The sequence below is a fragment of the Gigantopelta aegis genome, chromosome 10 (genome assembly GCF_016097555.1).
Source record: "Gigantopelta aegis isolate Gae_Host chromosome 10, Gae_host_genome, whole genome shotgun sequence".
Lineage (NCBI taxonomy): Eukaryota > Metazoa > Mollusca > Gastropoda > Neomphalida > Peltospiridae > Gigantopelta > Gigantopelta aegis.
In genome coordinates, this window is record NC_054708.1 from 31,562,758 (window position 1) to 31,587,235 (window position 24,478).

At 35.8% G+C, this 24,478-nt stretch overlaps 1 protein-coding gene across 1 annotated transcript; it reads right to left on the bottom strand.

The window, feature by feature from the left end:
• Window positions 1-5,116: 5,116 nt before the first annotated feature.
• On the bottom strand, window positions 5,117-24,023 carry LOC121384305 (transmembrane protein 128-like). The gene is made up of 4 exons (XM_041514627.1): window positions 23,864-24,023; window positions 15,611-15,830; window positions 12,197-12,364; window positions 5,117-5,922 (listed from the first exon to the last, which is right to left on the bottom strand). Exons 1-4 carry the CDS (start codon window positions 23,943-23,945, stop codon window positions 5,823-5,825), a joined length of 570 nt encoding a protein of 189 aa, XP_041370561.1. The 5' UTR covers window positions 23,946-24,023; the 3' UTR covers window positions 5,117-5,822.
• Window positions 24,024-24,478: the final 455 nt, after the last annotated feature.

A 24,478-nucleotide genomic window follows, 5' to 3' on the forward strand; every position in this document is an offset into this window, starting at 1 on the left:
TGTGGTTGAAAAGAAATTATTGGAATGACCAATTTTTATAAGTTGGTGGATTGCAGTGATTAATTATTTATGACCAACCTAGATTGTAGACATAAATGTATTATAATTTTAAGTTTAAAACACCCCCTCCCTATTCTCCTTTTGCCCTTTCCTTTATCTCCTGTGAGACCTACATTTCAGCTTCCCATCTGGACACCTAGAAACCTTTTAATACTTTGTCATCCAACTCCTTATGTGTATAATAATATACAGGTGTATTAGAACTCAATAAAAAGTTATCAACAGTAGAATTAAGTATGCATTTTATCTTGAAAATAGCAACAGTGTCAATAACAAAATGTCAAACATATCATTTACTAAGAATATAGATATCTCAGTGCTATGCCTTCATAGCAAAACAGGTATTTTATGAGATAATGAAAAGATATTTTCAGGTAATCTGACTGATAGTTCAAGATACAATGATATATCCATCTAGTCACAGCAAGCACAGGTCCAAACAGACGGTCTGGGTGTGTGCAAACTTCAAACTACTCTGAAAATCAAATCTGAAAACAAACTGTCTTATCTCGTAAATTCAAGTGCCACAACTGTGTCAAAATGGGTAACCTGCCATAAAAGTCAAACTTGATCTGTAACAAAATGTGATAAAGCGATATATAAAGCTAAATTTCAGCTCAATATCTCAGTGTGTAAAAAACACATCTGGAAAATTATATGTGGGACAGACAGATGAAAAGGACGGGGATAAAACCTGTAGTACCCTCCGGTTTGACCAGTAAGGGAAATGTTTTATTTAACAACACACTCAACACATTTTATTTACGGTTATATGGCATCAGACATGGTTACGGACCACACAGATATTGAGACAGGAAATCCGCTGTCGCCATTTCATGGGCTACTCTTTTCGATTAGCAGCAAGGGATATTTAATAAGCACCTTCCCACAGACCGGGTAGTACATACCATGGCCTCTGATATGCCAGTCATGGTGCACTGGCTGGAACGAGAAATAGCCCATTGGGCTCACTGACGGGGATTGATCCCAGACCGACCGCACATCTAGCAAGTGTTTTACCACTGGGCTACACCCCGCCCCTTGACCTTTAAGGGATTAATAAACACGTCTTGTCGTGCCCGGTGCCACCCTGTCACAAACTCTGGGATGTGCACCTGTTCTGCAGCATATTTTTGTGAAAATATACTGGTATAATAGTGTTTTTCCAACAATCAATTATAATTAAAATCATCGGTTTGGCTCTTCTACCAGTGTAATGTTCGTTTATAAGAACCAATAATTGATTTGTGTGTGAAAATGTTAACTGTAATTATTCCTCTTGTTTATTGATATAAATATGTTGGGATTAGTGTTTGTTTTCACATATACAAAAAAAAAGAAGAAAGATAACAAATAATGGTAAAACTAGCAATTTATATCCTGGTAAACACCAAACAGCCTCAGTTTTAAAACGTGCTGCAGTGTTGTTAAATATTCCTTCCTTTCCACTAATGCACAAAACTGTAGCATTGATTGGACCACTGATAAATAATATAGTGTTTTACCACTGATAAATAATATAGTATTATACCAATGATAAATAATATATTGTTTTCTATAAGCCAACCGACTCGCTAAATTTGCCACTACTCACTTTTTTCATTCTTAGATTTTTCTTTCTGTCTTACCCCTTCTTTCTTTCAATACAATATTAAAAATACAAAATAAATAAAGTACTGATTGGCCCAATGGTTGTTGAGTTACAGTAAGTATGTTTTTCGTTATGCAAATACTAACATTCATAATCCATATTCAAAAATGTAAAAAACACACAACCCAACTCCACCTACATGTAACAACAATATAGAAGTTTTGTGAAATTAAGTGCTAGCATATTTGTTTTAAAAGCCAAACGCCCCTAGTTTCCGAAATTAAGTATTCAAAGTGAGGTACTGTCTGCTGTGTATTGGGGGGTGTGTCTTACATGTTATGTCCATATCTTCATCTATTTAGGTATATTTATCTGAATCACTTGAAAGTTGATCGATGTATCGCTAATATCAGTTATGATAAAACATATTGTATCATATAATTATACACATACATATATGTCATATACTATAATGGGGAAATAAAAAAATCCCTTAGAAACCACAATGAACATGTTCAAATTTGATATATCAGATATAGGGTTTGCATGTAGTTCTCGTTATGACATTGAAGTGGTCCCTAAAGAGGGTAGACTGGGGGTGGGTAATTGCCCATGCAAAGAATACAAACAAATTTACCTTCTTAAAAAGTGCCCTTTTTTGGCATAATTGGTGAAAACCTTCCAGTACAGTCTGCCAAATCTGTTTACACAGCACCTCTAGTCTTTTTTAGACAAGGGCCCGTGCTTATAAAACTTTTAAGAGTCCAGATTCAATCTCTAATGACGTCACACGCATGCAATTTGTATGACGTCGTCATGACATTAGTGTCTCAGACTCTAATATTAGAGTCTCGTGTGAAGACTTTATAAGCACCAGGCAAGCTATAGACCTGGCTACATATTTTCGAAGCTATTTTAGGGCTATGATATTGTAACACCCTTATAGGCTATGACATCACAGTGGCTACATATTTTTGAAGCTATTTTAGTGCTATGATATTGTAACACCCTTATAGGCTATGACATCACAGTGGCTACATATTTTTGAAGCTATTTTAGTGCTATGATATTGTAACACCCTTGTAGGCTATGACATCACAGTGGCTACATATTTTCGAAGCTATTTTAGTGCTATGATATTGTAACACCCTTGTAGGCTATGACATCACAGTGGCTACATATTTTTGAAGCTATTTTAGGGCTATGATATTGTAACACCCTTATAGGCTATGACATCACAGTGGCTACATATTTTTGAAGCTATTTTAGTGCTATGATATTGTAACACCCTTGTAGGCTATGACATCACAGTGGCTACATATTTTTGAAGCTATTTTAGTGCTATGATATTGTAACACCCTTATAGGCTATGACATCACAGTGGCTACATATTTTTGAAGCTATTTTAGTGCTATGATATTGTAACACCCTTGTAGGCTATGACATCACAGTGGCTACATATTTTTGAAGCTATTTTAGTGCTATGATATTGTAACACCCTTGTAGGCTATGACATCACAGTGGCTACATATTTTTGAAGCTATTTTAGGGCTATGATATTGTAACACACTTATAGGCTATGACATCACTGTGGCTACATATTTTTGAAGCTATTTTAGGGCTATGATATTGTAACACCCTTATAGGCTATGACATCACAGTGGCTACATATTTTTGAAGCTATATCACAGTGGCTACATATTTTTGGGCTATGATATTGTAACACCCTTATAGGCTATGACATCACAGTGGCTACATATTTTTGAAGCTATTTTTGGGCTATGATATTGTAACACCCTTATAGGCTATGACATCACAGTGGCTACATATTTTTGAAGCTATTTTTGGGCTATGATATTGTAACACCCTTATAGGCTATGACATCACAGTGGATTTTTGAAGCTATATTTTAGGGCTATGATATTGTAACACCCTTATAGGCTATGACATCACAGTGGCTACATATTTTTGAAGCTATTTTTGGGCTATGATATTGTAACACCCTTGTAGGCTATGACATCACAGTGGCTACATATTTTTGAAGCTATTTTAGTGCTATGATATTGTAACACCCTTATAGGCTATGACATCACAGTGGCTACATATTTTTGAAGCTATTTTTGGGCTATGATATTGTAACACCCTTATAGGCTATGACATCACAGTGGCTACATATTTTTGAAGCGATTTTAGGGCTATGATATTGTAACACCCTTATAGGCTATGACATCACAGACTCCAACATTTTTACGATATTGTAGTGATAAAATAGCTTATAAAATATGGGCCATGATGTTAAAGTGTCAAGACATCACTGCAGCACTGACTGAGCCTCATTTACTGTAATGTGACCAATTATTATGGAAGTTTTAATTTCTTACATTAATGTTTTTAAATAGCATTATATTTTAAAAGGCAGATCTTTCTAAAAAAAAAAAATATTACAGTAAATAATAGTTAACTACAGCGATCAATAATTAATAATCCTAATTACCCTCAAGCATATTTAATTTTCTGAAAATTGACAGTCCAGCAAGTGGCCCTACTGAAATGCATCACTTAGTAAGAAACATCATAGATCTGCCTATGAAATATGTTTTACATTCTTAGTCACCAGAGTCAAAAAACAAAACAACAAAACCGTATAACATTTGTGAAAAATATGTATAATTCATTCAATGTACCAATCACGAGCATATTAAACCAGTCATTTATAATAAAATATAAGGCTATATTAATATCACAAAGTACGTTAAAACAAAACATAATTTATTATAATGAACACCAAAATATACATGAAACTGATTTTTAACTGTAACATTAACATGTGTTGAGATTCTGGATAACTAAAGGTTGATATACACATTATCATTTCACAGAATTGAGTGTTTGTAAACAAAGTAAACACATTCTAACTACAAACTAACCATAACCATGATTTGCATTTCTTTTGTTTTTTTATTTTAGCAAATAAAATAAAACCATGTTCAAGCTCGATTTATTAGATAAAGGACTTGCACTACTATTTCTGACTGTAGTCATACCTAGTGAGGGCGAGATGGGTGCTGGGGGGAGGGGGGGGGGGGGGAGGAGACAGTTGCCCCTGCCACCTTTTTTTGTCCAGAAAACCATCCATTACTATAAATGTACCAATTTCTTGTTTCTGGACCCCTAGCTAATTAAATTTACCATTGCACTTTTGGAGAATTGTAGTTTTGTTTATATATTCCTGAGGGGTCATTTGGGAACCAGTAGGTGGGTTGGCACAGAATAACCCTGGAGATAGTGAACAATTATAAAACATATTTATGAAAAGACTAGTTGTGGATCCAGAGGAACTTCTGCAGGAAGGAAGGAAATATTTTATTTAACGATGCACTCAACACATTATATTTACGGTTATATGGCATCAGACACATAATTAAGGACCATACAGATATTGAGTGAGGAAACCCGCTGTCGCCACTACATGGGCTACTCTTTTCGATTAGCAGCAAGGGATCTTTTATATGCACCATCCCACAGACAGGATAGTACATACCACAGCCTTTGTTACAGCAGTTGTGGAGCACTAGCAGGAACGAGAAATAAACTTCTGGAGTACAGCACCCCCTTATAAATATTAAATATTAAAAGTATCCTAATTACCCTCAAATATATTATAAATTTTCTGAAAATTAGCAGCCCAACAAGTGGCCCTATTGAATTACACCCCATTCCAATATAAATCCTGGATATTTCCATAAAATATTTACATTCTTAGAAATAAAAACAAACAACCTCAAACAGGTACCGTCAGGTCATAGGTTTTAACATGCACATTCAGAACAAGCTGTTGTTGCACACAGCTGTCATGGGCGCAGGTGTCGCATTTTGCCGGCTCCTCTGTCCAGGACATGAAAACATTCTGGCATTTGCAAAATTTATTTAATGTATCATTCACTGGCATATTTAAAAGCATTCAAACAACATATATGGCAACATTGGTACCCACAAATATCACAAAGTATGTTAGCATAACATATATAAAAAATATATATATATTAAAAAAAAAAAAAAAATTGCAGCAAAATTTTGATTTCATAATTAAAATGGATTAATTCATTGGTCCACAAAATATAAAATATTTGTCACCATGCATAAATGTGGAGAGCTCTTTGGCTTGTGAAGGTCATCCAAACATGGCAATAACAACAACGAAACCCATGAAAATAATGAAGAGGATGGGTGGAGTCAGGAAACCCCACACTGGCCACAGTCCTACCATCAAGCTGAAAAATAAAAAAATAAAATAAACTAATTAAAAAGGATACACAATTAAAACTGTGGAAAACAGACACATTACCAGTAATGAAATAAATTAGTACAAGAAGATATGTAATTTGCAAAATATTAAAATCGGTTACTTGTAAAAATATTTGAGAAAATAGTACCAGTACACAAAGATTAATAGCTGGTGTGTGTGTGCATGCATGCGTGTGTGTGTCTGTGTGTGTAAACAGGCTGTGGTATGTGCTATCTGGCGCATGGAAAAGTACATCTAAACGACCCCTTGCTGCTATATAGACATTATTATACAAGGTTGTTTTACGAAACAAGTGTCAAAATTCTTGTATTGCTCGAACGAGAGTGAGTATAATATATAGAATATCAGGTTACTACGTTTTGTTATCGTGGTTATTTGACGAGGTTTAGATAACGGTGTAACAGGCTCGCTGAAGCTCGCCTGTTACACCGTTATCGAACTGAGCCAAATAACCACGATATCAAAAAGTAATAACCTGATTTTTTTTTGTTCACGCAACCCCTTTCAAGTTATATTTTTCAGTCAAAAGCGGTATAGAAACTATTAGTTTTATCATATAGAAACTACTTCCGGAAGTCGGACAATAGCAGGTGCCCAAAAGCATTTTGGGAATGGCATAGCCAGCCTAAAGGTTATGTGTTTCCAAATTTTAAATAAAATACTTTGATTATATTTCAAAGTCTGTTGTGTCACATTACAATTTTTGTACCTTTTTCTGTAAAAATAAACTCAAGTTTATGTGTGACCTGAAGATCTACATCACTGGCTGCAAGTGACTGTGATGTCAGACGCTGTTCCCAATGTAAACATTCTTTGCAAGAAGCTACTGGCGTGTTTGTTTCAAAATGTTTAATTAAAAACACTGGCTAGTTCCGAATGGGAGTGAATAATGGAGAATTGAAAAATAAGAGGTAATTTGATGTTACAGGAAGTGTTAATGTTATATTTATTTATGCAGTTCAACAATTATTGCTGTAAATGGATGTCTGAAAAATGAGAAAACGATCTACTTGAAAATTAAGCAAACATTTGTCATGCAAACAACTCATTTCCTAGTGACATGATAACACTTCCTACTGACATGATAACACTTCGAATTATCAGGTAGGGGTTATCAGGTCAATAGGAAGCGTGGTTGCATGATAAAATTAGTTTATTATCCATAATATTTTCATGAATAACAAGCTAGGACCATGTCAAAACTTTTCAAACGTAACTAGAAGGAGACGACGAAATGTCATTTTGGAAGGCGATTATACAGAGCTAAGACTGGGGAAGCCTTGTTATGAAGTCATTATGTTATGACAAAGCTTCCCAATATTATGTCATCTGTTGTGCATGTGCAATTAATATGACACAGGTGCAGGCTTCTGAAAACTGCGAGAACTATCGTTTCATTTGCATAACCTGTTTTTTGTTCGCATGAAATTTGGAGCACCATTTACTTGGATATAACAAGATACGCAAAAAGGAAATGGGTTGCATGATAAAATTAGTTTATTATCCATATTATGTCATCTGTTGTGCATGTGCAATTAATATGACACAGGTGCAGGCTTCTGAAAACTGCGAGAACTATCGTTTCATTTGCATAACCTGTTTTTTGTTCGCATGAAATTTGGAGCACCATTTACTTGGATATAACAAGATACGCAAAAAGGAAATGGGTTGCATGATAAAATTAGTTTATTATCCATAATATTTTCATGAATAACAAGCTAGGACCATGTCAAAACTTTTCAAACGTAACTAGAAGGAGACGACGAAATGTCATTTTGGAAGGCGATTATACAGAGCTAAGACTGGGGAAGCCTTGTTATGAAGTCATTATGTTATGACAAAGCTTCCCAATATTATGTCATCTGTTGTGCATGTGCAATTAATATGACACAGGTGCAGGCTTCTGAAAACTGCGAGAACTATCGTTTCATTTGCATAACCTGTTTTTTGTTCGCATGAAATTTGGAGCATCATTTACTTGGATATAACAAGATACGCAAAAAGGAAATGGGTTACCTGGATTTATTTCTGCGTAACCGATACGACACAGATTTTCAATTCTCAGAAGCCTGAGGTGTGTCATACCGGATTTATTTCCCTGTAAGTCTAGAACTATGTGGATAATAAAATTGGCAACAACAGCCTACGGTAACAGGTTTCTTCTTTGTCTCTAGAAAAATGGTCAGAATTAACATGCGACACTCCTAATAATTAAATTTCCATTACATTCATTAAAATTTACAGTCAGCCCATTTGGCCTGCCATAGCAACGTGAGTTTGTTCACTTCTCGATGGACGAAAAAATTAAATTGTCAGGGAACAATACAATAGATGATGTCACTTTATATCAATTGATACTTTGTATTATTGAGTTATTGTTCTGTAACCAAAAAGAATTCAAAATAAAATATGACTGTTTGTGTTCATTAACAAATATGTTTTAACTTTAATTATAAAGACTGTCTGTTAATTTTTAAAAACAAAATTCATCGGGGTACAACGAAAACCCCCACAAAAAACATAGCAAACTTTTGTGTGAATGGCTTCACCGATTCACACAGTTTGCAATTGCTTTTTTTGGTCAATACCCCAATGCATCTAAAGAAATAACAGATGATGATGATGATGATAACTAGTTTAACGTGCCCATATACCACTAGGGTTTCAAACATGCCCATCCCGAGTCCGACCTCCGATAAGATCGGTGGTCTGACTCGGGATGGGGGTTTGAAAATGAGCAGAATTTTAAGTTAATAGAATAAATACAAAAAAGAAAAAGGTTACAAGCCAAAAATAAAAAGAATTGACTGCTCGGCCAAATATTTATATAATTTGGAGCATTTTAGAAGGACAGTCCAAAATTAAATAAGAGAAAGAAGAGAGGATCGGACTATTTAATAATATTTTTAAAAAAAGAAAGTAATTTCGACATAAAATTTTGAACGCAGATCTAAAAGTTTAAAGTCCGATCGATATGTCCACGCGAGTGGCCTCGTTAAGGCCGTTTGAGTGCATAGCTTAAAGGGACGAGCTGGGTTGCATCCCGTCAAGAAAACCCCTAGATTGACAGTCGATAGACGTTGAAGGTGTTGTGCTGTGCTGAAATACAGATCTTGAGAAGCCGGATCCGTCTGAACAAGAGAGAGTATCAGACTAGGGTATAGTCCAGTCGTCATGGGTTGGTATAGTGGTGCGAACGGGCCCGACTCCGGAGGATACGAGATGGTATCACTATAAAGCAAGGTAAAGTCTAGAAAAAGAGTAGTAGGGGGCCGACCCCGCTTCCTATTTCTTCTTAGAGTGGGGCGGTCAATCTTCCAGTGCTGCTAGGACAGGCTCGGACATGTAGAGACTAAACGCGAACAACCGTAGCGTTCTACAGAATGGCCGTCATATGAGTCACGAAAAAACCCAAGTCGACAGTCAGACGGAGAAATGACGTGGAGGCAAGGAATCTCGCTAAAAAAGAATCCAACCTGGTGGTGCAGGCTGTCGAAACGAGAAGCGTTCCAGCGTTCAATCAGTTCCAATGGCCGCATACATCCCAGTACAAAACTTCATTTCGCTGACAAAAACAACGAAATGAAGGACCCCCAAGTCGAGCACACGAAAGCACGTGCAGTGTGCACACGCGAAACAAACACGTCTTACTGCGTGGAGCTCCAGACTCGAAACTGGAGATAACAGACAATCCTTAATTAAATACATGCAGCTGCTGTAGTTAAATGAAAATGCGTTGCAGTGTTGTTAAACAAACATTCCTGTCCATTTTGTTTCTGCTGTGCACTCAAATAACACTATAAATGCAGATGTAGAATTTGTTCGCAATTCCCAAGAAAGTGGCCTTGTATTACAGCAAATGCAAATTGTCATTTTGTGATGCCTAGCCAATTCAGTTAGTGACTAGAGTCGCATTAAAGCAAAATATCTCGATATTTCGCAAGTCTCCTGTGTTTAAAAATATACTGTGTTCAATATTGTGTTGTGATTTGCTACGTAAGTTTCAGAGACTGCCACATTAATCTAAAATGTTAAACACTGTCACTAATCAACACTGAAAACAAAATGCTGATAAACAAAATAGAAACCACTGCCTTTGAAGTGATTGTAATACCTTCATTACAACCACCAATGTACTGGAGATGATGTAGCATTCACAAGACTACAAAACCCTCAAAGCTTTCCTCCCCAAAGATTGGATATTCGTGATTACAAAATGAAAGTCAAGTCTGCCGATTCACATGGGTATTGGAATCATTTCTGTTCTGCCATTTCGTGACATCCAGTCAATACCACAGCACAGTTACAGTGCACATCATTAACAGACTGCAAAGCTGTTGGCAGTGGACACGGCACCAAGGCAATTACTTTTTTGAAAAATGTTAGATTTAACAGCCAGGTTCATTTTTCAATTGTTGGAAACCCGATTCCTGTAATTATCCCATATAAAGAAAAGTTACGGTATGCAAATTCAGTTAGCTTCCTGTAACATCAATCTTTAAGAAAACAACATCCATTGTTCAGGCATCCAGCCCTTAAAATTTGCAAGAGCAATCAGCAATGACACTACAAAAAGCTGTTGCAAAATCAATTTGTAACAGCATTTTTATCATTGGATTATTTACTTTATTACTTGTATTAAATTGCTTTTGCAATGTGATGTAAATTTTGATGGATGGGCATCAATTATTAGAAAATATCATTTAGCATAAACAGATTCTGAATCAGTCATTTACTAGTTAGCTTATGATACATGATTCACCAAAAAGAATTCTGTTGAATTAAATGTCTCGTCTAGCATAAATTTATTCAGTGTTACTGATGACTGCATCCATAAGATGTCCATCTCAATGCATGTTAAGATGAACATCCATAGGTGCAATTATAAACTGCCCCTGTAAAGTGGCAGTAGAGCGGAGCGGTATACCGTATATACCATTTGGCATCGGTATTGTGCAAATCTCAAACCGAGCAAATCTCAAAATAATGAAATTTCGGTATTGAAAAATGTTTTCTGCCACTTAGTTAAGAGCACACACAACAATATACCTGTAATGCAAAATAGCTGAAAAGAAGAGAGAAACGATGGCCTTGTGTATGAAAGTTAATTTTATCTAGATGAAATTAGTGGATGAGACTTAACTCGAGCATGCATTTAAAGCCGAGAATACTAAACATATCACTCGTTGTTGGTATCGGTATTGTATCAATACTGAATACTGTACCGATACCGAGGTAAATCACCCCCAAAATACTAATACCGATCCTGAAATTTCAATGCCACCCAGCTCTAAGTTGCTGGTATCGAACTGTTTTCTGGAAGATGATTTTGATGACAAAATAAGAGCAGCATGTTTTATGCCATGTGTACAGTAAATGTGACACTTGTATTCATATTATTAATCTGCAGGTAGGGTCGTTTATGTGTTTTATGCCATGTGTACAGTAAATGTGACACTTGTATTCATATTATTAATCTGCAGGTAGGGTCGTTTATGTGTTTTATGCCATGTGTACAGTAAATGTGACAATTGTATTCATATTATTAATTTGCAGGTAGGGTCGTTTATGTGTTTTATGCCATGTGTACAGTAAATGTGACACTTGTATTCATATTATTAATCTGCAGGTAGGGTCGTTTATGTGTTTTATGCCATGTGTACAGTAAATGTGACACTTGTACACAGAGAATCAGAAAAAATTCGCAGCCAACACATGGCTATTCATATTATTAATCTGCAGGTAGGGTCGTTTATGTGTATTTCACCCACAGACATAACAGCACATAAGACAGTCTTCAATATAATTATTATTATGACTGAACAAGAGAAATTTACTTTGAATTAAAGTGACAGAACCTAGTTTCTAAACACTACAGCATATCTTTCACAATTATGGGTCCTAACTGGGTTATAATTGTATTCTTGTGTTAAGAGATGTTTTTGATAATTAAAAACAGACATTACTTTAATTTTATCTTTAAGATTATCCATTTTCATACATCTGAAGTGTTTTAGGTCATCCTGGTATTTCTAATGTCACAAAATGCATTTTTCATATTTTTATAAATGTATTCAAGTTTGAAAAGTAAATATTATGGAGACTAGCCCTAGTCTATTTTTAAGGGTATTTCCACATTTGATTTTTTTTTTTTTACACTATATTGTAACTTTATTCAGGCTTTATGGCCTGTTACAGGTTCAAACTAGGGTCTGTAACTTTAAATATTTAATACTTACCATATTCCACCACCAAGGAATGCTGCCGATGCAATGGGAATGGCTGCTGGATACATGCGCTCCCAGTTATCGGAACTAATCTTTTTAATAAAGGTGAGCCAAACAACGAGGAAAAAGGCAATGGACAGGTTGATGGCAATAAGGATAGCTCCAATGTTAAACCACAACCTACAAATTAAAAGCAAAACTGTACTATAGATTTTAAAAGTAAACATTATTTAAAAAAAAAAAAAAACCCAATGCTTTAGATTTCACTAATATGTGCGTACAGTAGTAGTATTGGTATAAAGTGCTCCTACTACCAATAGCTAGTGGGAAGTTACCTATTAACTCAGTTGGTAGAGTGCTGGACTCTCGTACTGAAAGGCTGTGGTTAAAATCCCCTCAGTGGAGGTTTGACTTTTCTGTTACATTTAAAGCCGACATAGGGACTGGATGTGTTACTTAGGAGATAACCATATGGAGTTTTTAGATTTGCGGGCGTTATTGTCTATTTGATCCCGCAAATGTCATTTCTGACTGAAGGCATTAGCCTGAAATAAAAAAAGAAATATTTGTGGGCATCAAATAGACAATAACACCCGCAAATCTAAAAACTCAATATGGTTATGTCCATTGTAAACTGAATTGTTTTTCTACGGAATTAACTATATATTTGGTATTTAAAAAAAAGAAAAATACTTGGCTCAGTCTAACTGTAGACCCTTGAATCATCAACTTCGCCTGTTCCAATTGCTAATGACGTCACTTTCTAATGACGTCATTAGCTTTCCAGGTGTTAGTTTCATTTGATCCTCGAAAAAGAATGTAATTAACCAATCACAATACAGAACACACTCACTATCAGTTTACAATATGTATCTAAATGCCATCAGGCATGATAAAAAATTAACAGCATTAAGTGAGTTCCAACTAGGTCATTGCAGGGACCACTGGATTGCTGGGGGGGGGGGGGGGGTGGTGGTGGTGACAGCTTATACATTGTTAAACCATGGCTATGGTGCAATACTGGTGTTTTATTTTCAGTAAAATATTCAACATACACTCCTACAAGTCACTTGAAGTGTTATGGTCGGCCTGATCATAAGATATTTGTAGATATACATACTGTATATAGAAAGGGATCGTTCTGATAGTTTAATAAAATTTTCTCCATCATTCATATTGATAAAATATATTACCCTTTTCTGGTGCCGAATGGCATAACCCCCCTCCCCCCCCCCCAAAAAAAAAAACCCACCTGATTTACTTGGGCTTGAAAAATGGGGGGGGGGGGGGGGGGGGGAGGCATTCGGTCTTGGTAACAGAAAAATATTTTAATTCTATATCACATTAAATATATTCTGACACTTTGATATAATATAATATAAACATAAATATTGAACTGACATGTCACTGCGGACTGACTGTGCTGTATATGATAAATTGTCAACCCCTTACAACCCCCATTGTTCTTGATCATGCATGTGTCATTCACTTTTTAACTGTTAAGTCACTTTTAGTCAACAAATGCCACCACTGGTATAGCTGAATCTTACAGTATAATGGCAAACAAAACAAATAAACTATTCAATCAGAGTTGCAAACGTGTTAACTGTAAAAATTGCTGTGAACACTATTTTCCACACATTGTTTTTGTTGTGGTCATTTTCTTAATTGCAGGACTTGCCTATCCTGTATTTATTGGGTATACATGACGAAATTAAATTTCTGACTCACTATATTCCACCATATACCAAGAAGTTAAAATTTAAATGTGACAGGAAAAATACTCTGTTACTAAACTTAAATGACAAAGTAATCGTAGATACAGGGAATGTGTAATGCAGTTTAGTTGCATTTTATTACATCTATTCCTTATTTTCCAACGACTAAACCAATAATGAATAAGTGAACTGAAGTGTTTTTCTCTTCCAACAACAAAAACCCTAATCGAACATCACACAGTTTTATACTTTTCCCCACAGGGATACAACTTAATTGTAACATTTTAAACTATGGGCAGTGTTCGAGATTAACGGTATCCTGTTATCCTGGGGATACCAGAATTTAAGTTTGGATACCAGACTTCAATAACCCAGTATCCCACTGGAATCCTGAGTTTTTATTTTTTGCTGAAACAATGGTAGTCGTAATTTACTGGTGAAGTTAAGTGACAGTGTCGTCCAAGTTTGTTGCAATGTTATTTATGAATTTCATTTAAGTGGGACACTAAATGCTCAGGTGGGATGCCAAAAATGTTTAATCTCGAACACTGATAGGATCTTTTATTTGAACTTTCACAGACAGAACAGTACATACCATGGTATGGCCTTTGATAAAAACCCAAGTCAAATGAGGGCAGTCGATTCTGAAACCCATAGCTGCAAGGCTCAATGGGTAGGTGTAAACCACTTGCACCGACCAGTGATCCATAACTAGTTCAACAAAGGCCATAGTTTGTGCTATCCTGCCTGTGGGAAGCGCAAATAAAAGATCCCTTACTGCCTGTCATAAAAGAGTAGCCTATGTGGTGACAGCGGGTTTCCTCTAAAAAACAGTGTCAGAATGACCATATGTTTGACGTCCAATAGCCGGTGATAAGATAAAAAATAAATGTGCTCTAGTGGCGTCGTTAAAGAAACAAACTTTACTGAAACCCATAGGGCTGATTTCGTATGTCTAGGTTATCGGTGGGTTTTGGAAACATATGGTTTAAACCTAGGTTAAACCCTGGGTCATGTTTACTGTGCATTTCACATGTCTGGTTTTCAGTAATCCTAGTTTAACACTGGGTTACAATTGTATTGCTTGTTTAAACCTGCCCTTGAGGTGGTTTTTCGCTGGGGAGGAGGTAGCTAATCCTCCATCTCGAACGCGAATGCTAATAATATACCAGTAACGAGTTTCAACTACAAAGTGATGAAGTGTAAGCTATTCCTCGCTTATGTCCCTTTTCAAATCTGCGGGTAATTTACCCATGTAAAAAGTGTGGTTTTGTAAACACGGGTAAAACACACACATGTGAAATACACCACGGGTGTATGTCTTGGTCATGTTTTTCAGCGTTTTATGTAAACCAGTGTTAAACCTAGGTTTTGATATAACCCGGTGTTTCGAAACCCAGACATATGAAATCGGCCCATAGAGTCGCAGGTGAGCAGTCTTTCATACAATTAAAGTGATCTATGAATCTTGGGATACCATCCAGGGAACATTTTGATTTTGTTTTAAAAATCTCGATTAGCAATATTTCTAGTCAATTGAAAATTGATTAGCAACTACTTTTTAATGTTTTAAAATTGGGGAGCGATCTCTGAAGCTTGCGAATTGGGTATGACCGAGAAATACGACGTAACCTATTAATCTATTACGCAGACCCCAGCTTATTTTAAGGGCTGAATTATATACATGAACCAAAGAAGAGTACCTCACCTGTCAATTCTGGGGTCATATCTCAAGACAAGAACAAAGTCAGTAAAATGAAACACTGCCATTGCGGCAAGTAGCCACAGAATGTTTTGAAAGTTAAATGCAGAGGTTTTCGTTCGATATTTTTCGAACTTTCTCTCAAACTCTTTTTGAGTTTTTAGATCCATGTGAGCACTTAGAGGCCCTCCTTCACCCTTGTATCTATCTGGATCTTTTAATGCATCTGAAAAAATAGCAATAATAATATATTAAAAAAAACAAAAAAAAAATCTCAACCTATATTATATTCATAAATTTCTTAACTTGTACCTACAAATATACTGAACTAAAAAAGAAACTTCCGATTTGTACATATAGTATTTGTTGTGTTAAAGAATTCAATGTGTAATGAAATTATATAGGTAGTATTAGCCGTGAGCTGTATTATCAGGATTCATGAATTTTATCGATTATTTTTGCACTGTTAATCGTCGACAACGTGAAATTCAATTTGCACGTGCATGCATGGTTCGACATGTCCCGTGTAGTATTCGGTCAATCTGTTTTACTTGTCTTACTGACATTGTTGTCAAGTGAACGAAAACGCTTTAACATTTGTAAAAAAATTAACATTTTTTACATTGTAGCATTTTTAGTATGCCAAGAATACCCAATAATTTACGCGAATGGGCGATTGGCATGCTTGATGCTGGCATGTTGACAGAAGACGTTGCAAGGCATGTTGGGAGTTCTAGTCGAGCGATACGAAATCTTCGCGTAAGATTTCGAACGACAGGAAGCACCAACGACTTGCCACGTCGTGGACGTCCGCGTATATCATGAACACGCATTTGCGCAATCGATTCCAAACTGCCACTGCTACTGCTGCTAACACACCTGGGCTTCATAATAACCGAATCAATGGGCAAACTGTTCGTAATCGTCTGCGGGACAATGGTTTACATGCACGACGTCCTTACATCGAATGAGTTTTAACGCAACGTCATCGTCTAAATCGTCTTAATTGGGCATGTGTACACACTCGTTGGATATGGCGACGCTGGAATACCGTTCTTTTTTCGGATGAATCCAGATTTTCTTTACGACGTGGTGATGGCAGGGTGCGCGTCTACGGTAAAAGAAATGAACGCTATGCTGACTTTTGTGTTCTTGAACAAGATCGTTTCGGGGGTGGGGGTTGTGTCATGGTCTGGGCAGCCATTGCCCATGGTTATCGTTCACCACTAGTCATCTTTGATGGCAATTTAAATGCTCAACGTTACTGCGATGACATTCTCGCTCATCACGTCATTCCTCTGTTCCATAACAACGCCAACATCTCGATTTTTCAGCATGATAATGCCACCTCTCATACAGCTAGAGACACTGTAAATTTTCTTAGGACAAATAACATTGATTTCATTGATGACTGGCCCGCTAAAAGTCCTGATCTCAACCCCATCGAGCATGTCTGGGATAGTCTGGACAGACGATTGGGGCGTCGTTCCAACCCACCCGCTAACGTCAACGAACTCCGTCAAGCGTTTATTCAGGAATGGAACAATATTCCATAGGCAGAAATCAAAACTTGAGTCAATTCTATGCGCCTGCGATGCACTGCAGTGGTCAGTTCAAGAGGTGGTCATACCCGTTATTAAGTGAGTGTTTTTTTTTTTTAACCCCTACCACACTTGGTCAAAATTTCTCCCAGTTTCTGTTAACCCATGGCCATGATTTTTGCACCAAACGATGCATCATGGAACACTCTTTAAACGCATATATAACAATTATTCCCCTGGTTTGTTTTCATCAAGTTATGTTCAAGCAAAATTTGTGGAAGTTTCTTATTTTGTTCAGTATATATAGTTGGTGTTTCTGTCCACCCAAAACAACAATCACAGACGGCCAATCAATCATAAGGTCCTCATTAAAAATCATTATATTTATTATACATTTTTGTAAAATATCAGACACTTGATTTTTATAATATTGTAAATCAGGAAATGTTAGTGACCATAAAATATTAGCAAATTTAATGAGGCCTTACAAAATGCTAATATTTCATAATTGCTAAATAAAAGACATTAAAAGAAAATCAAACAATACTCTTACTGACATATAGATCTTTATTACCTATAGGCCTCTGCAATAATTTTCTTGAACAAAGAATTGAGAACAATACGCATTGCGTAACCAGGTTCCGAGAATCAATAACACTTCACTACTGTCAAAGCCCATGTACTGCGGCATACAAAACAGAACCATGTCACATTTGGAAACACACATACATAACCTGTTTTTCATAATATTTATTTTAAAATAAAAAGTTTATTTTGTCATCGAACTGTCTATCTGTCAATAGTAATTATTCATTGCACCAGCCCGGTCACTGTTGATCAACGATAAGCTCCAGCGCACCGACAATTCCGGCTTTGAAAAACTCCTCAGTTTTGTTGCCGATTAACTCAACACACAACATGCTATTGTTAAACAATAAGGATCTAGTAAACAACAAGAGGTATAACGATAAAGGTAGGTTGTGATATGATATGCATCACGATACATCAGTTGTGATACAGTACATATTGCGATGTACTTAATCACACTGACCCTAGTCATTAGGCAATTTTTAAATATTTTCAGCAATTACATCTTTTTTATGATTAAATTACATATCATTTACAATGTTACATAGATCTGTTTATACATGTGCAAATCCAATGCGTTTCTTATTATCCTCATGTTTGTAGCAGCTCAAAATTAATTTATGCAAACAAAAAATGTATGTACCTCAAGAATTTAGGTCATTAACTTTAAGACATACTGTGAAAATTGTGATACAGCCACCATAAATCAATGTATTCTATTGTTGACCTCACATCATGATATGATCTGTATCACCATGTCGAAACACCTCAACCACTTACACATTAAGCCACCCACACAAAGAGCTGTAGTCCTTATGGTTTGATGCAAGTAATTACTTCCACTCAGAACTGTTAACCTTCCCGGATTCTGCATGAAACTCCAGGTTTTTTCAATTAAAATGGTTTGAAAGTGTTATTTTAATTACTGGCAAACGAGCAATTTTAATGTTTTCAATTAATACACTGATTTATATTTTTTACATTTATATTTATTAATTATAATTTATTTATTTGTATTAATTTTTTTTTTTTTATTTAAATTTCCTTTATTGTGGAATGTAGGGCATTTTGAATGAGTAATTACTTCACTGATCCTTTTCCACACACATGACTGTTCCAACTTTTAATTCCTGCCAATAAGAGTAAATTAAAATAGCAATTCAAAGAAAAAAACAAGAAGACAATTTAGTAAGTATTTTTTGTATCTATGGATCGAAATGGATTAAAGTACACAATTAGGGTGGGGGAAATGTAATAGAATTTGTTATTTTGACCAGTTTCATTCTGACCAATCTTGCTTGGAAGATGTATGTGTAAATGGCGTTACCAGAATAAATGTTGACTTATGCTGAGGTTTATTTTAAGGAACTACTCCCACTAGTGTATGCACTAGGGTTGGGTTTTTTTTTTGGTGTATATGTCATAATGTAATTTGAAGTACAAGACAATTTTCTGTTTTCTCAATGGGCCCATTAGGTTGGTAACACTTTAAGTTTAGCTTACTAAAATGAATTTGTGGCAAGTAGTCCTATTTTCCCCCCTAACAATTTTAAAGAAATATTTATTAGAATTAGCTTAAGGTTAGGGTTAGGGTTAGCGATACAGGGTTCATACACTTGAAACATTTTAATTTTCCAGGACTTTTAAGCACCATTTTGGTTCATTTGCCTTTTTTTTTTTTTTTTTTACATTTTTCCAGGAGTCTGAATACATTACCTGGAAAGGATATTTTTTTAATGACCACCCAGTAAACTGTTTATTCAGTGGTTGTTATGTCTCAAATATAAGTTACACCTAATCTAGATATATCAAATGGATGCTAAAGTTAAAAAATTCATAAATAAAAAAATATTGTTGTATGCAGATTTGTTTTTTTACTCTGTGTGTACAGGTATGCATGCATCTGTGTCTCAATGCTGGATCTTACAACAAAACACTCCATAGCCTTAATACATACCTAACCACATTGAGGCATTCAATTATTTTGGGTCAAGATTCAGAATTATACAACTTTATATAGATGGGGCTTTTTGATTGCAGCAAAGTCGAGGTGATAAACATTGTGCACAACATATACTAAAAAGTAGGTGAACTCAAATAAGAATTTACAATTGCCAAAATTGTAAGGTACATTAGCTGTGGGGAATGGCTATATGATAATAGTGAATTAATTGGGCAAACATTACAACCGGTAGTTCAGTACTTGAAGGACGATTGGGGTCAGAAGTGAAATTTGAAAGTTGATGTTTTTTTTATCAGTAAATTGCAAATTCAAACAATAAAAATGACTAACAATAATAACTGTATGATCAACAGAATGAAAAAGATTGACAGAAATAATAGTCCACAGTGATTAATCGACCTTCCTGGAAATTGTCAAAATTGAGAATGACATCCCATACACGTATATGGGACAACTGCATGATGCACCTGCAAACTATGGAATGTGTTTCGGTGTGTTGATAAACAGACCTGAATGTTCTTTACTAGAATGTCTATGGTCAAAACGTATGTTCGGTCTAATAGTTGATATTAACATTAATTTTTCAGGTTCCCCTACTTTTTTTAAAGAGTATATATATGCCTAAAACAAGCAACCCAAATTGAGTATCAACAATGTTATATGCTAACCTCAAAAATAGTTTTACCTCATTACCACTAAAATATTTTGACTGATATAACTTGAAATGCATTTCAGCAACATCTTTAGCAGCTGTTATTAACATTACTATACTCTTCAAAAAAAAGAAACGCATAACTGGTATATGTTAGGATTGGATTGCAAATTTATAGCATCATATCTTTGCTCAATACCAGAGCAGTAAAATTGAAACTTGTTAAACATGATCAGATCATCACTTGGAATGAAATCGTCTATCAAATCAACAGGATTAGGCCACCGTATCAAGGTCACGGTCATGGACACTAATATCGAGTATGAGCCCCATGAGCAGCAATGACGGCTTGGCACCTCCTACACATGGAATCAAATAATTCTTGAATCACAGGCTGGGGAATTGTAACCCATGTTCGTTGCAAAGCCTGGAGCAGCTGGGGTAGCGTTTGTGGCGCAGGGTTACGTTGACGTAAACGTCGATCTAGTTCATCCTACAGGTGCTCGATGGGGTTAAGATCAGGTGATCTTGAAGGCCATGGCATCACTCCGACATTGTGTTGATTCAGGAAGTCTGTTGTTATACGTGCGCTATATGGTCGTGCTGGCAGATGACATTTTCTGCGTTGATGAAAGGTATGGCGTGACGCTGGAGAATTTCGTTGCAGTAACGTTGGGCTGTTAGATGACCTGGGACATGTACAAGGTCTGTTCTGCCAGTGTAAGTGATGGCCGCCCATACCATAACACTCCCCCCTCCATATCTGTCCACCTGCCGCACACAATTATTGGCATAACGCTCGTTACGTCGTCGGTAAACTCTAGCTCTGCCGTTGGCGCGTTGAAGCAAAAAATGTGACTCGTCGCTGAAAGACACTCTTCGCCACTGCTGTCGACGCCATATCAAACAACGTCTGCACCATGTAAGCCGTAGACACCTATGTTGCACGGTTAAAATTATCCGTCTAGCTGGTCTTCTAGCTCGGATATTGGCTTCACGTAAACGGTTTCTTACGGTCTGGTCCGAAATTCTTCGCATCCCAGGTATGGCAGAAGTTGATGATGAAGCAGTTAGGAATCTGTCATGTAAATGTCGTAGACGTATGTATTTGTCTTGCGCCGGTGTGGTAACTCTGGGACGACCGGATCTGGGGCGGTCACGTGACACTCCAGTTTACTGACAACGGTGCCAAAGCCTAGATATTGTACTCTGAGATGTGTTGAAAAGACGTGCAACTGTTGATTCGATTCCCCGGCTTCCATCCGGCCAATTGCGTTGTTACGTTGTGGTTCTGTCAGCCTGGGCATAATTTCAACGTTACGTAACGACACTATCGATAATGCGTGTGTGAATGTAACTCAATTTTCTGTCAAGGGGTAGTGCTGTACATGCATGATTTGTACGTGATAAATGTGAGCTCTGCAACCATTATTATGGATATTGTAAAAAACATATTTGCACGTGCTGACGTCAAATCATGCGTTTTGTCAGCTTCAGAATTGCATGATATCATATCCACTAGCTATAGAATAAGATAATACTAAAACATTCACTATTGTGTTATTTCAAAATTAATGTTATGAAAAATATGCTCTATGCGTTTCTTTTTTTGAAGAGTATATATTAACAAGATCTAAGAGTGCTTAGAACAGACAAAAACCCAGTTGTGCCCTAATTAATGAGATCTAAAACCCTGACAGAATAATAATCCATCAAAGTATTTTTAAAAAAGAAGACTTGTATTCACTTACAAATAAACAATCAATAAATAATGTACTGGGGTGTCGTTATATAAAAATAAATAAATAAATAAAATTTTATGTTTAATTTATATTATTCAGATTTTTTAAAATTAAAAAAAATCACTCTTCTACCCAAAACTATGAAGAAAAAGAGAGTAACGTTTTGTACCGGTATTATCCAGATCTATTATTTCCACACACAAAAAAAAAAAGTCACAAAACATCTAAACATTAATTAATACATTTATGGTATTATGTTTATAGGTCAGCGCATTTTGAGTACATTTACATGTACTTTAAATCATTATTTATTTGTGGTTTTTAAAAAGTACCTAATGACAAAATTACATAAATCATATAAACATGTTTTATTTTCATTAATAATTATTTTAAACTCAGTGACATCATATTTCAACTACAAAATTTACCGGAATTATACCTGTTTCTGTGAGTAACTAAATGCCAATCACATTATTCATTGATAGCACAAAAATAATCTCTTGAAGTGGACTCTTTGTTACCACCAATTTATATCACAACAATCAAAACTAACCCATAAAAAATTTTATTTAGTTAATTGGTCGCTTCGTTGACATACCTTGACATGTGGAGGTACATGTATGCGGTCAAAACGGCCCCATGATGAAACGGCCCTGAACATGTAAGTCAAAACAGCCCAAAACAAATTGTCAGAATGGCCAATAGGTACTATCACGTTAAATTAATTCCCATTAGTAATAATTAGTAATCAATATAGCCTATATCACAGGCAGTTAAAAAAATATGTATAAAAACAACCAAATTAACAGAATCACTGGTAACAATTTATTAGCCTACACAACGCAATTTACTATTGTAGGTGGGACTATGGGGTAGGAAGCCCTTTGCTTAGTGCAATCTTTTGTATAATGGCTCGGGCGATATGTTTAGAATGGTTATAATAATAACTCTTCATGTTTCTCCAAAACATACCTGTACTTAAAATCTACATATTAACACAGATGTACTAACCACATATGTAGATTTTAAACACTTTGTTTATTCAACTATACGCAGATAATATCCGCACAGTTATCTTTCTTGACACTTGTGTAGATGAAATATATTTTTAAAGTATTATATCTAAGGCCGTCTTGACTTTTTTCAAGGGCCGTTATGACTTTTTCACTTTGGCAGTTTTGACTTTTTTCTGGCTGTTTTGACCAATTATTGTTCAGGCCATTTAGTACTGGGGCCATTATGACTACAATCCCATGTGGATACCGTAATGTTTTGCTGTGTATTGAGTCATCTAAGACTTCAATGGAGATCAAAAGAATATGTGTCAACTACAAGTTTTCAATTTTTGCATGAGTCTCGCTAAACAGAGGCATAGAAAACATAAGCCTTATGAGTATTTGTTTTGTTGGAAGGTGCTGGTAACAGCTATCTACTGAATTATTTATCTTTGACAGTAGTTTCGAACTCACAAATGTTAGAAACAAGACTGCTGACAGTTACATAATTTATTCAACCATTCACAAGTATAAGTATTAACTTAAGTAATATTATGTAACTAATACCTTTCACATGCAAAGCACTTGTGTTTTATTGTTAATGTTAACTTAATTTGCGACACCGAACGCATTGACGATAGGCTATTCGTTTCCTTCCTGGTTTCCATTTTGCCCAATTTGGTTCCTTTCTCGCTTGGGACAGTTTTAGCGGGGTTCTATTTCACTATATTTCACCTCAAGATAGGACGAAATTTGTTACTGAACCCCAGTCAATTACCTGGGTCAATTTCTTTGAGAAACTCTCCAGCAATCTTTGACTGAACTCGTCTACGAAACATTTCTTCTGTGCTGGTAGCCATTTTGATGCCTTCGTCTGACGACGATAGTACTTAATCGCAAACTTCACAAAGTTGAACTGTTGAAATTCGCCAAATGAATGTTGCTAAAAGTATAACAAAATAAACAAACAAGTGAAGGAAGGAAATGTTTTATTTAACGAAAACAAGCAAACGAAACAAATCAACCCAGAGGGAGGTGAATGCGTATTAAGATTCCCATATCACCATGTACATTTTGTAGTTGTAGTTTCATTTATGATTTAAATTAATTAACAATTAATTGTACAAAATGTTATAAACGGCTTGAATGCATATGATACACATGGGATTTCCTAAGAGTGTCAAATAGTCTTAGAAACGTCTAATAGACATGCAGATATGACTTCACTTAAGCGGCGTTAGCCAAAAATGTACTAAACATGAATTAAATATTATTTATAAACAAGTAGGACTCGAGTAACCGTGAACCGGGCCATTAACGGGAAATGATTTCTGCACATGCGCATTGTAATGTACGATCGATTTGATGAACTAATGTTTTACCGTATTCACTT